General features: G+C 37.4%; 1 protein-coding gene across 3 annotated transcripts in view; it reads right to left on the bottom strand.

The window, feature by feature from the left end:
- pld1b (phospholipase D1b) overlaps nt 1–14,295 on the bottom strand; it is a 100,265-nt gene that overhangs the window by 46,208 nt on the left and 39,762 nt on the right. For all 3 annotated transcript variants that reach the window (XM_055150927.1, XM_020922780.2, XM_020922781.2), the window contains exon 2: nt 760–917. In XM_055150927.1, the coding sequence (XP_055006902.1) occupies nt 760–886 (127 nt within the window). In that variant the 5' untranslated portion in view covers nt 887–917. The remainder of the gene's footprint in view (nt 1–759; nt 918–14,295) is intronic.

Raw genomic sequence — 14,295 nt, 5'->3', positions numbered from 1 at the left:
CTTCTCCGCCTTGCCTAACCAACACTGTAGTTAGTTGTTTACAAGTCATGTGCAGCTCACCGGCTGTAAACAAACCTGTTTCTGGCGTAAAGAGGAGGCGGGAGAAGGCGTTTCTACGTAGGGAGCTGTAGGGGAGGGGGGGTGGTTTCACGCATGCGCAACATTTGAAAAAGGACAAACAGTCGTTGGATTTCTCGTTCCTTGGAAAATCCTCTATACAACCTTTAAAGCAGAGGTCTTCAACAGGGCGGCGTGACCCATAGGGGGATCACGGAGGTACTGCAGTGGGGTTGTGAAATCTTTGGTTGATTAGATATTTTTTTTATTTCTTCATTTTTTAAAGTATGAGGATGAACTGGTTTTCAGTGGGTTCTGATTGTGTGCTTCATCACGTCTGTCTCCATTACAGCTTTACACACAGCACAGCAGAACTTAAGTTCCACATCTACTACCGCGCATTGGGAAGAGGTGAGGCAACTTCATTCCCTGGGAATATTAACCAGGCTCTGCACTCCACAGCCAGCATCCTCTCTACAACGAACGAGTTGAGGCTTAAACTGGAGATGGAGCTAGATTCATTTCAGGATTTCAGGGTAAGTCTGGACTTGTTAAGCAACTTCAATGGTTTTTCCAAGTTCTTAAATAGACTGCACTGAAGAAAATATTCTGGGCATAGTAGTAACATCCTCAGGGAACCAGCCAGGCGAAAAGAAACAAGCACCAGAAAAGTTTTATATTTTGTTCTGTTGTATTTCTCACCTGCGTCTGTGGAGTCGTAATCTCCATCTCCCAGGTCGAGGTCCCGTGTGTCCAGTCTCTCCATGATGCCCGTCATGTCACTGGCCACCAGCTGCAGGGTGCTGGAGCCCTCAGTCTGATGCAACATGGCTGCAGCTAGCGCCCCCCGCTGGGCTCAACTGGAACAACAAAAACACAAAATGGACAACGTTAAAGACAAATAAACGCCCCGGCTATTATTTGGTATTTTACGTTAATAGACCTTAATTTAAATGACCCATGAATGAATGTTTGTGTCAGTTTTTGGAAATGGCTTCAATAAAATAATTTTGCTAAGATAGAAAGATAGACAGATGAATAAATCTGAGTTACATTTAATAAATACTGAAGAGCGACTATTGCTTTTCTTAAAATATGTCGCAGACTTTTTTCCACTCAGCAAAACATGTGAAATGGCAAGTCTTACAAAGAGCCCGGGCCTCTCCTGCATTATCAGGTTGAACTCCAGTGTACAGACTTCCTGCTTGTATCACTATTAGCCTAATTACGCCTCAGTGTACAGAGACAGATAGAGTGTCTTTAACCCACATTGGCACACCGGCTTTACTGTACCATGACCAACACCTACTGTACGTTTATCCAGAGACCACAACTGTTTAAGCCTGTACAGTCTGAGAAAAAGATGCAATATTCAATAGAGCTGTGCTAAAATATTGAAATAAATCAATATATTGTATTGTTTAATGTGCTGATACAGTATCAATAGCATGGGCTGCTGTATCGATATATCACCAGCCGTATCAAATTGATTTGAAATATATCGTATCGAATCATACAGTGCACTGTATCGAAAGACGTATCTTATCATGACCTATGTATCGTATCGGCAACTTCTTAATGATCCTCAGCCCTAATATTCAATAACTATGGCTATATTAATGTGATATTATATAATTTTTGCACAGTAAGTTCATTTACATTAATTTCCAAGTGTTACTGTGTCAAAATAAACTTAACATTGACAAACAACATCAAAACACGTCTAAATTAAGTAGAATTTTTTAGAAGTTTTCAGAAGCTACAGTGGAGTTTTACTTTTGCACAACTAGTGTGCTAACTAGGGCTGTGCAAAAATATTGAAATATCAATATATCATATCATTTAATGTGATGATACATTATCGATATCGTGGGCTGCTGTTTCGATATATTTTTGGTATATTTCACTCAATTACTTAGTTACAGCTACAGTTTTTTTATTTGTTCAGTGGAAGGACTGGAACTCGTTTATGCGACACATGGAACTGAACACAAATGCCCACAAAAACATAATCAGATTCTGCAGATTACAGGCTGCAAACAGCGAAATATGCAGCCGAAAACAGTAATCGAGCAGCAGAAAGAAAGTGTGGAGTGAGCAAGAAACTTGTGACATCAGGAGGGTGCATCATGCAACTTTCCTGGAAGTCACTGGATGGATGGACAAAACCTGAACTTCAGTCACACCGAAACCATCCTGTCGGGATTCAGAAAGACCGGAATAATTCTAACTGGAACTGATGCTGAGTCTGACAGCAGCGACACAGAAGAGGAAGCGGCGCTCTGTTTACCTCCGGAGGTCATGAAGTTGCTCAGAAGTGACACAGAGGATGAAGAAGTGAAAGGATTTAGTGATTTGGAGTGAGATGGAGAGTTTGTTAAACTTGTTCTGTTGTTTATGTTATATTTATCTGAAGAACTGTTCATATGTGACGTTAACAGTCTGTTGTTCCCTGTTCTATTGTTTTTACTATGAGTTTCCTTTCAAGATTAAATGTCGGTTCCTGGTCTCTGATTTTATAAAATAAAATTCCCTCAAAAAGTGTAACTTATATATGTTTTTTTCTTCTTCATTACGCATGTTTTGGCTGGTGCGATTTATACTCCAGAGCAACTTAAAGTCTGAAAAACACAGTATACTTAAATAAACATATCCATGGAGATGAGCAGGAACCTGTCATAAATGTTACATAGTGCACCTTTAAGAAAACAGCCCATTCTTTTTCAAATCATAAAAACACATCTCATATTGCCTCCCTCAGACGGTGTGGGATTAAGTGAACCGGGAAGCGGAGGTTTTCCGGCGTTAAACAGAAGCAGGTCACATGTTTTTAATGAAAGGAGGGATTTGACTTTTACGTGATCTGCGGCACAAAAACAGCGACGTGATAAAAGAGAGAGAAGACAGGATCGGACAGACGCACTGAAGGAGAGGAGGAGAGCAGAGAGGAAAAGGTCAAGTTTCACTGTACATTACCAACATACAGAGAAGAGTTGGTGACTGTTTTGACATAGTTTAGTCTTATATCACACCATGCACACCTCCAACATTAAATACTCTTGGCCTGTCGTGATAATTACTATATTTTTTGAGTGTCAGTGCTTATAGTGTGCACATTTTGGTAATTTTTTGACTATATGATAAGATTTAAGCCATAAGAGGTTGAATTAAGAACATCTATTTACTTATTTTTTAACAATATTACAGATTTAGATCAGTTTTTTGTGGTTTAAATCTGCTTTTGCGTTCATGCGACTTCAAAATGTGTTATTGTGATAGGTGAACCTGAATTTTACAGTCTGAAAAACGTTATTTCACTTAACAAATGCATTCCGAGTATCTTAATTATTCACAGTAATGAGTTTATAAGTGCTCTCAGGGACCAGATTTGGGTTTTGGTAAAGCTTTTTTTGGTAAAGCCGTAACTACCATGCAAACGCCCTGATTATCGGACAATCAGAGCTTCATATTTTCATGCTCTGTGCACAACGGCGCCTGGTAAGTTCGCTGTTAACATCACCACTTCCTGTCCAGTCATATCCCAGTAGGTTTTACTGAGTCATGCTTAAATAAAAAAATAAAAACATGCAGTGGACAGTGGTTTGTCACAATAACACAGTCTGAAGGGTGATATATTCCTGATGTAAATACAAACTATTTACGATAATATGGTAAATGTCGCATTTTTATACAGCGCTTTTTCACCTTCAAGACTCAACACGCATTACATCAAGGATCCACTCACCCATTCACACACACACACTCATACTCCAGTGCACACAGACAATGGGGGTGAGGTCGGTTAAGTGTCTTGCCCAAGGACACAACGGCAGCATTCGTCTGTGGGAGCTGGAATCGCTGGAATCAACCTAATTTCTGTCAGAATAACCCAAGAGCAGATTTAAACCATAAAAACAATGAGCTGTAATCAAAAAATAGCAGAATGAAACGCTTCAGTAGTGAGTTTGCATCTGTAATAGAAGCTGAATAGAAGTGATTAATTCAACGTTTTACAGCTTAAAATGGCCTATATTATGCAAACTCGACTCTTGTGAGCTTTAAACCGTGATATAATGTTGTTTTCTCATCAAAAACAGACCTGGAGTTGTGTTTTGTTTCATTCACACATGTTTGAGTAACACTTTATTATTAGTCTGTCTACTGGGGATGTAACAATAACCAAAATATCGTCAGAGTTCTCACAATAATATCGTGGACCATCACAATATATCCAATTACAAGTCTATTTGCTTAACTTAAGAGTTATGGTGCAGCAATAGCTAAAAAAAAAAACAGTCAGGGAACTACATAGACCATGATCCTTTGCTCCATTTCAGTGCAGACTACAAGAAGAAATAACAGCTCTAAGCACTTTTAAGTCTTAGTTCTTTGGATTAAGTTTTGTCAAGGCATTTTAAGAGGAAAAAGTAGCATATTAACAGTTTTGTTAGGCTCCACAAAATATCGCAATAAATATCGTATCGTGAGATGTATATTGTGAAAATATCGTACAGAGAGATTTGGATATTGTTACATCCCTAATCGTGAGCCTCCCCAACATATCGTGAGCTTTCACAAAATACTGCAATAAATATCGTACTGAGAGGTTCATGCCGTCACAATATCGTACCATGAGACTTGGATATCGTTAGACCCCTACTGTCTACATCGCCAACGCTCAAAATGCTCTGTTCCACCTTGTGATGTCATGAAGTGGCAGTTTTCAAGTTAACAGCTCCTTTTACCTTTTGTTAAATATAGAAATTGGCAATTCCAGGGCTGAAATTACCCAAATGATTCTAGTGAAGGTGTATGGAGTTTAAAAACACAGTGGAGCACTTCTTGTATTACCACATGACATCACAAGGTGGAACAGAGTGTGTTTTGTATAATAAATGTGCAGAGTTTGTTTGTTAAAAATGAAACTAAACAAAACTCCAGGAAACAACATTATAACAGAGAACAGAAAATAGAGTAATAAATCTTAGTGTATAGACAAAAAATAACAAAAAAGTCTCCCAGTAGCGCAAAGAAAAAGTACCACCATAAATACTGACCGCCCCCAAAATAGTGTTGATATACACCCTAATTTTTCCAGTTATTTATTGCAATTAAAGTTGTGCAAGTCCAATGAAGAGCTTGAAATGGTACAAAGGTAAGAACTGAACAGCCAGAGGTTAAAAAAAAAACAAAACTAAATACAACAAAACACAAGTCCAAGCTCTGCCAAAACTACCTCAGAAAAAAAGAACAAGATGGTAAAGCTTGAAAACATGGAGTGTCCAGCACAGTGTCCAGACTTAAACCCCATCGAGCTGGTTTGGGATGAACTGGACAGAAGAGTGAAGCAACCTACAAGTGCCACACATTTATGGAAACTTCTGCAACAGAGTTGGGAAGAACTTTCTGAAGAATATTTGATTTCTGTTGTAAAAAGAGCAGTGTTGGGGAGTAACAGATTACATGTACCGGCGTTACATAATCAGAGTACAAATTATGAGTAACTGTATTCACTTACAGTTACTGTTTCAGTGAGTGGTAATTGGATTACAGTTACTTTGTTGAAATAAATCGATTACATGGCGGTATTTTCCTTGTTTTCCTGTTTGGCTATATCCTTTTTTTTTTTTTTTTTCCATTAATTCCACTCATAATTCCGGAAACTAAAACAGGTCTAAACTAGGTCTAAACCAGGTCTAAACCAGGTCTAAACCAGGTCTAAAACCAGGTCTAAAATCAGGTCTAAAACCAGGTCTAAACTAGATCTAAACCAGGTCTAAACCAGGTCTTAAACCAGATCTAAACTAGATCTAAACCAGGTCTAAACTAGATCTAAACCAGGACTAAACTAGGTCTAGACCAGGTCTAAAACCAGGTCTGAACCAGGACTAAACCAGGACTAAAACCAGGTCTAAACTAGATCTAAACTAGATCTAAACCAGGTCAAAACCAGGTCTAAACCAGGTCTAAACCAGGTCTAAAACCAGGTCTAAACTAGATCTAAACCAGGTCTAAACTAGATCTAGACCAGGTCTAAAACCAGGTCTGAACCAGGACTAAAACAGGACTAAAACAGGATTTCACGTGTCTCCTCCTCTATCAATAATATTTTTAATATGGTTAAGTATAGACTGTGCTTTTCATTGTCAGACAAAACATCGAGTCACGACTGTGTTCAGCTGTTATATCTGCCAAAGGTGGACACTTTCATGAATCAAAAGTTTAGAATACATTTTGGTCAACAGTAAATAGTTAAAAAAAAAAAGGAAAAAGTGTGGTGTTTTAAAACTTTTTACCGGTAGTGTAGAAATGATCGTCACAGGCCGAGCTGACAACCGGTCTTTTTAATGGAGCTATATAAAACCAATCCTCTGTCAGTAAAAACACGAGGTCTGGTTTCACTACTGTCTGTACCATATTCAAAACTATTCATAGAAAGTCTGGCCCGTCTGCTTTCGCTTCCTCCTGACCACAGCCGACCAATCGCACGCCACCAAAAGACAACAGCCAAAACCACAATGACCGAAGACTGACCCGCAGCTTTAATATCAGTCTGTAACATTCAAATTCAACCAAACCACATGCAAATAAGATTCACCAAGAGTGCACAGAATAATCAAATTTAAGGTCAAACATGATCTTGAAAAATGGACAGGATGACAGAATTATGAACAAAACCAAAAATATCAAAAGTGAAATAGAAAGGTTTCTGTGTTAAACGTCATTTTTTAATAGTCTTGCTCCAGTACAGTTTTATTATAAGCAGCTCTTGAGGTCAAAATGAAACTGCTGTGAGATTTTATAAGTTTAAAGGTGCATTTGGGGGTCCGTCACCTGCTTGTTTCTATGGACATATCACTGCAGAAATCAGCTAGAATGAAACAAAATTTGTTAATCTATATACATGTAAATAAGAAAACAACAGCATTTTTTTCATTATATGTATTGTATTAGTTACACATGCAAGCTACAGTATATCTTAACACATCTGTTCATGTTGAGCATAAGCAAGTGTTCTGATTTATGGAGGATGAGCTCGCTGCTTTTATCCCTTGTTGCATGACATGACACGTGACATGAGTCGATTATGTTCAAGCAGGTAAGGAAATAATTTATATTTCTTTCCCAAATCAATAGTTACAGATGCTCTATGACATGGGGAACAAGAAAAAATGATTTAAAATACGATTTCATAGTAAACTTCTGTGAGTAAATGAGGATTATATTCATTTTTCATCAGGCATGTCCAAACTATGGCCTTGCATCAATTAAAAATTTACTTTTTACTGCAAGTTTTTTGAAAATCTACCTTGATAAAGCTAATATTTAATAATTAGTGTGTGGTTTTAAAGATCTTGGCGTGAATAAAGACTGATAGCTCATTCTAAGGTGATAAATATGTACACATTTCAGTTATTCACTGTATTGACCTCTGCTTTGTCTGTGTTTAAATATGTGGCCTTTGATGAAAAAAGTTTGGACATCACTGTATTACAGACTGAAAAAATGTGTGTCGCTTCAGGAAGATCGATAAAATAACATAAATAAGGCCCGACATTTGGTCTCGCTACATTCACGTTTCATTTTATTATGATATAGAAGCTGATTTTCTAACTCGATACATCACAGTGTGTGACGCGGTCGACTCAAGGCAGGCAAGAACGCTGAGAGAATGGGACGCTCGAGCTGGGACTTTCAAGCCAGGGGGACGCTCGAGCCGGTATTCGTCATTGCTCTGCCTGGAAAGTTGTGACATTAAACAGCTCTACTTTACATTTATTCAATTACAGGTGGTTTTATTGCTTAAAAATACCTCGAAAAGCAGGCAATCTGACTGTGAGCGGGGTCGCCTCTCCACAGATCTGACCTGTAACTTTGTCTGGTTTGGTCTCCATGAAGATAGAAAGGTTTAATGCCACACTGTGAAACATTCCAGACAAAGTAATAACATCTCTATGGAGAAAAGCATTTGACAGACCCTCCACCAGAAAAACATTCCCCTTAATTGGAGACAAAGTGAAATAGAATCAGTATCAGAGTAAACTGCAATAAAAAAAGTACAACTCAACTCAACTAGTTAAATTTGCCAGAATCTTGAGATCATTTGATTACAGATTACAGTCCTGAGTATATTTACATTGTGCTCTTGTAGGTCCTGGCTGTGTACCTGCAGTTTGAGCTCATAAACAGAAGAGAAGAGAGAGAAGAGAAGAGAGAAAAGAGAGGGGTGTGTCTGTCGATGTTTAACTAAATTCTGTGGAGAAACCGGTGGGACATGAATATGAACTTTAACACACTAAAAGCATGCAACAAGATACACACAAGCACACACATGCACACACAAGCACACACAAGCACACACATGCACACGCATGCACACATATTTAACTGTACCACCTTTGAGCTAAAGCTACAATTACCTCACAGGAAAACAGGGGCGTTACGTTAAGTGTTTGTACTGCAAAAGGTGAAGAGGTATTTCTCAGTATATGTAAAAGGTGTGACTTTTCTGGTGCAGAAGGTGTGGAGGTGTGGGTCTGGTCTCCATAGCGATGCTTTGCCTGAAATGTTCCACAGTATTGCACTGAACTTGTCTATCTTACATTTATTCAGGTACTGGTGGAGTTGTCTCTCCATAGATCTGATCTGTAACAAGGTCTGGGGGTATCATACACATATAGAGAGAGAGATAGACAGATATAGATAAAGATATAGATATATATATATATATAGATGGCTTATAGATAGCAGTGGCTATCTACTGATAGATAGATCAATAGATAAAGAGATAGAGACAGAGATAGAGAGATAGAAATATATAATGATAGAGTGTGCAGCATCGGCAGTGATGCAAAGCTGTCGATTTACTGCTCAATCTACGTTCTACCCCTCACCTATGGTCATGAGCTTTGGGTAAATACGAAAGAACAAGATCATGGAGACAAGCGCTCGAAATGAATTTCCTGTGCAGAGTGGCTGGGAGCTCCCTTAGAGTTAGGGTGAGTAGCTCAGGGAGGAGCTCGGAGTTGAGGTGGCTCGGGCATCTGTTCCAGAAGCCTCTTGGACGCCTCCCTCGAGAGGTGTTCTGGGCATGTCCCAACGGGAGGAGGCCCCGGGGAAGACCCAGGACATGCTGGAGGGACTATGTCTCTCGGCTGTCCTGAGAACACCTCGAGAACCCCCCTGGAGGAGCTGGAGGAAGTCTGGGAGTCCCTGTTTAGACTGCTGCCCCCGCGACCCGGCCCCGGATAAGTGGAAGAAAATGGATGGATGGACTAATCATTAAAGCTCTTTTTAAAGGTTCTGTATTACAAAAAACTGACTCTTGACGTGTTGGAAACAAAACACACCTCCAGGTGTTTGTGATGAGGAAACATTATACCATAGATAAGAAAATAGCATAAAATGGGCCCTTTAAGCTCTAAAGTTTGAATTAGACAAAATATAAGAGTTTAAAATGGACAGAATAGGCTGATGCAGGTTGGATCACAGCTGGAGGTCTTATGTTGTAGACAGACAGATCCAGACTTCAGAGCTCATCTTCCTGGATTAAATTTCACTTTGAACGCACAAGAAAGTGACTCGTGTTTTGTTACACTTACACTAACTGTCATATCTCATTTTGTACAATACGCTCGGACGCTCGGACGCTGGAGGCTGTCGCTTCACTCAGATAAGATGGAACAATATGGGGCCAGGCTGTGTTTGTATCTGTCTAGACTTTGATAAAAAAGAAACTCACTACAGAAACTGACATACCAGTCGCCCTCTTGTCTTCAAAAGCAACAATTTACAGAGGATTTGTGGGGCTTTAACTCGGATATGAACTATAATGCTTCAGGAGTTTGCAATAAAGAAAGGGTCAAATGTAAAAGGTAAACATATACAGGCACAATAGAGAACACTGTAAAGATGCAATATTGTGTAACTTTTCTGGAGTCTCTGTCTCAGTTTATTGCCTTGCTCATAATAGTCCACAGAATACATTAAGCTTATCTACAGGAGGAGACGCCAGCAGGTTAAGTTACAGGTCAGATCTGTGGATAAAAGAGCCTGCTCACTAGGGCTGGGTATCGTTAAGAAGTTGCTGATACGATACACACATCGATACATGGGCCACGATACGATACATATCGATACAGGGCACTTTCGATTCAATACAATATATTTCAAAGCGATTCGATACAGTTCAATAAAAAATAAAGGTTAAATCATGGCTGTGATACTAAAAGTCTTTGTTAAACCACTTTTTGTACAAAGAGAATTTGAAAAAAGCCCATTCAGTCAAAACTGTGAAAATGTCAAATGTGTTGCATAAATGAGTTTCCTTCCACTGAACAAGCAACAAAACTGTGGCACTGTAACAAAGTAATTTAGTAAAATATATCAAAAAGACTCGGCGATGTATCGATACAGCAGCTCATGATATCGATACTGTATCATCACATTAAACAATACAATATATCGATATTTCAATATTTTTGCACACCCTCATGCTCACAGTAAGAAAGAAGATTGTTTATCAAAGCATTTTTTATAAATAAAAACATCTAGGTGCAAGGCTGATACATTTTTTTTTTCAAGGTTAAAGGTCTAAAGCCATAATGTGGAACATTCCGTGCAAAGTAACAGCATCTCCGTAGAGACAAGCAAGTGATAGAACCGTCCGTATAAGAAAAGTTACACAGTGCGCCTTTAACCAAAAACCATAAAATAAACCAAATACACAAATTTATGCAATTGTCAATCACAGAAACTAAACCTGCCCACAATAGTCAGACTAGAAAAACTTTTAACCAGACTACATTCAATTTAAATTATTAAAATAAAATATTGCTACTACTATTACTACAACTACTACAACTACTACTACTCCTACTCCTACTACTTCTCCTACTTCTACTACTCCTCCTACTCCTACCACTACTATTATTATTATTCCTCCTACTACTATTACTACTATTATTACTACTCCTACTCCTACTCCTACTACTACTACTACTACTACTAGTACTATTATTACTACTCCTCCTACTACTCCTACTACTACTACTACTAGTACTATTATTACTACTCCTCCTACTACTCCTACTACTACAAAAAAATAATACAGACTGAATCAAAATGACCACTTACTCCCTACACACAACAAAACTAAAACATAATATTTGATAAAACAACGTACATCTCAAAACCTGTACTTTGTTCAAATGATTTTACTCACAGTCTCAGCAGCGAGTTATTACAAAGTTTTCTACGTTTATCATTGAGTTACAAAAGTTAAATCTTATTCACATGCAGGATCAGAGAGACATCTGACTCCAGTAATGTCTGATCATTTTAGTATAATACAGTTAACATCTTGGAGTGCGGATTGAAAAAACACTTTGTAGAATTAGAAACTGTAAAATAAATTAAATAAATGATGTTGATTCTGTTTTAATAAATGACACTGGGATTATATTTTTGCCAGAGACTAAAAGGATTCATTCATTTTGGTGAGAGGTCATCAGAGGTCACAGTCTGTAAAAACTGTCTAAAGTGCACTATGTAACTTTTCTGCTTGTCTCCATGGAGATATCATTGTTCTGCCTAGAATAATCCACAGTATGGCATTAAAAGTATATATCAAGTATCTGTGTAATCCCTCAGTCGTCCAAGTTTGATCCAGAGCAAAAGAAAACCTGAATTCTGTCAATGATACAAAAGTTTGTAGAGATATCAGGCGTCAGGAGGCAGACAGGTCAGATCTGTGGAGAGGCAAGCCTGCTTACACTAATAATGCATGTTTTTGAGCAATAAATACACCTATACACTGCAAAAAAAAACAACCTAAATCTAGCCAAGGTAAGTTGACTTGAATTAGAAAGTTTTATCATGATATGGGTAAATTTCACATGACAAGTAAAATGATCTGCCAGTGGAACAAGACTTTTTGTACTTAAAATATGAAAATACATCTTGCTACACTTAAAAAGAAAGAAAAACAACAACTTTTTGCACTTGAATTTTGCTTGAATTAAGAAAAACACATTTGTTCCATTGGTAGATAATTTTACTTGTCAAGTTGAATCGACTCAAATAAAGCAAAATGTTCTTAATTTGAGTCATTTTAATTTAGTTAGATATTGTTTTTTCCAGTGTAATTCAGTAAGTTTAATGCCAGACATTGGAACATTACAGGGAAAGCAGCAAAGTACCGTAATAACATCACCGTGGAGACAAGCAGGTGTTGGATCATCTACCAGAAAAGTTACAGTGTGCACTTTCAACTCTAAAACATAAGTGTTGCATCCAAAACTATGTTTAAAGGTGTACTGTGCTACTTTTCTGGTGGAGGGTCTGTCACCTGCTTCGTTGAGAAGTTATTGCTTTGTCAGGAATATTCCAAAACCCATATATGTCAAGGGAGACAACTACAGGCTACATTACAGGTCAGATCTGCGGAGAATCAACCCTATTCACTGAGAGAATGATTGTATTTTTGAGCAATAGAAACATCCATAATGAATAAATGCAAGATAGATGTGTTTAATGTCTTCAAATCAAACAGAAAACATGCAAAAACATTCTTGTAGATGCGCAAATTCCAGGAATAGCAATTTTATTTTATTTTTTTTACTTTTATTGCCACAAATCAATTCACATCAACAGTGTCCTGAGACCGGGCCTTCACACAATTTATATATTCACTTTTTTTTCTCCCCCTTCCCCCCTCTAGAAGAAGAAAAGAGATTAAAAAAAAAAAAAAAAAAAAAAAAATTGCAATAAAAAAATAAGGCATATTAGGGCATATGTATCTTATTTGAAAAAGTAAATAACTGGGCTCCATTTCTTTTCAGAAGTTGGCACCTTGAGCTGTAGTTGAGCCGTTAACAGTTCCATTGTATAAACTTGTCTGATTTTTGATCTCCACTGTTCAGCAGTTGGTGTTTCAGGTTTCAGCCAGTAGATCGTGATCATTTTTCTTGCAGTCATCAGAAGAAGATGCAGCAGAAAAGCAGTGATCATAAGGGAATATATCAAGCAGAAATATCTTTGGGTCCATCAACAGGTCCACAGGAGGAATAGCAATTTAAAAGTGAAAAAAAATGCACGGCACACTCAGATGTCCAAAAGCTTTTTTTTTTTTATCTTTAAATTACGTTTCGGCAAAAAGCCTTCGTCAGATCATTTTTCTTTTTGGAACACTGTGTGAACATTCTAGGCAAAGCAATAACATTTCCATGGAGAAGTGACTGACCCTTCAGAATTCACCTTCACCAACTTTTTTTTTGTGTTTGTTTTACTTTCTTTTTCAGCAATTCACTTCTGCATTACTGGTTGAGACAAAACCCTAAAGTCCTTAAAGTCCAAATTCTGAATATAAAGGCTTGTATCGCATTTACAGATTATTTTTTTTCATATTACACATTCTGTTTACTACTTTGAAACACACAAAGAGAGTTACTAATATTCCGTACTATATTATGCGGTATTACGATAACTACACACTAATGAGCCTTAACAGACGTAATTCACAATGAGCAAACCGTTTATTAATAGAACGTTTCTGGCTCGGCGGCTGCGTAATTAGGAGATTAAGGTTAGAAATTAGTGTTGGGTATTAATGACGTATAAGTCTGAATCATTCATCAAGTGAACTGGTGTTATGGTTTAGAGTAAGTCTTTGTTCACGCTTTATTAAGATGAATTAAAACATAGTTGTATTTTTGGATATTCTTGCTTGTATAGTAGATTTTACATAAGGCTTGAACTGAGAAAATACACAGAAAAGCTTAAAAATATAATGTTATCTCTATATATGTTTGAATTGCATTGTATTTCCTTATGTACACAACTCCTTCATGGACAAAAAGACAAAAGAAAAGGTGCACTACGTAACTTTTTAGCTGGGGGTCCGTCTCTTACTTGTTTCTTAGACTTAGACAAACTTTACTGATCCACAAAGGAAATTGTTTGAACATAGAATTGTAAATAGTAAATATAGTTTAATTCCAAATGTCTGAAAAACGCAAAACAAAGCTCATTTTTTTCGGGAGTGGGATTAAATAAATTTTCTTCTTCCCACTCCTTTTTGGGCAAATTTTTTGTTGTGGTTGTTTTCATTTCTATTATGATTTCACTTATGTTACATGTTCCATTGTATAAGAGTGTAAATCTTTACTTGCCCCAAAATAAATACATAAATATATAAATTAAAAAAATTATTACACAATATAACATAATAACAAAGAG

The sequence above is a fragment of the Boleophthalmus pectinirostris genome, unplaced genomic scaffold (genome assembly GCF_026225935.1).
Source record: "Boleophthalmus pectinirostris isolate CB_2022bp ecotype Guang Dong unplaced genomic scaffold, ASM2622593v1 HiC_scaffold_15, whole genome shotgun sequence".
In the NCBI taxonomy this organism is placed as follows: Eukaryota; Metazoa; Chordata; class Actinopteri; order Gobiiformes; family Gobiidae; genus Boleophthalmus; species Boleophthalmus pectinirostris.
Note: the sequence above shows the minus strand (reverse complement) of the source record. Positions and strands in the feature narration are given on the sequence as shown.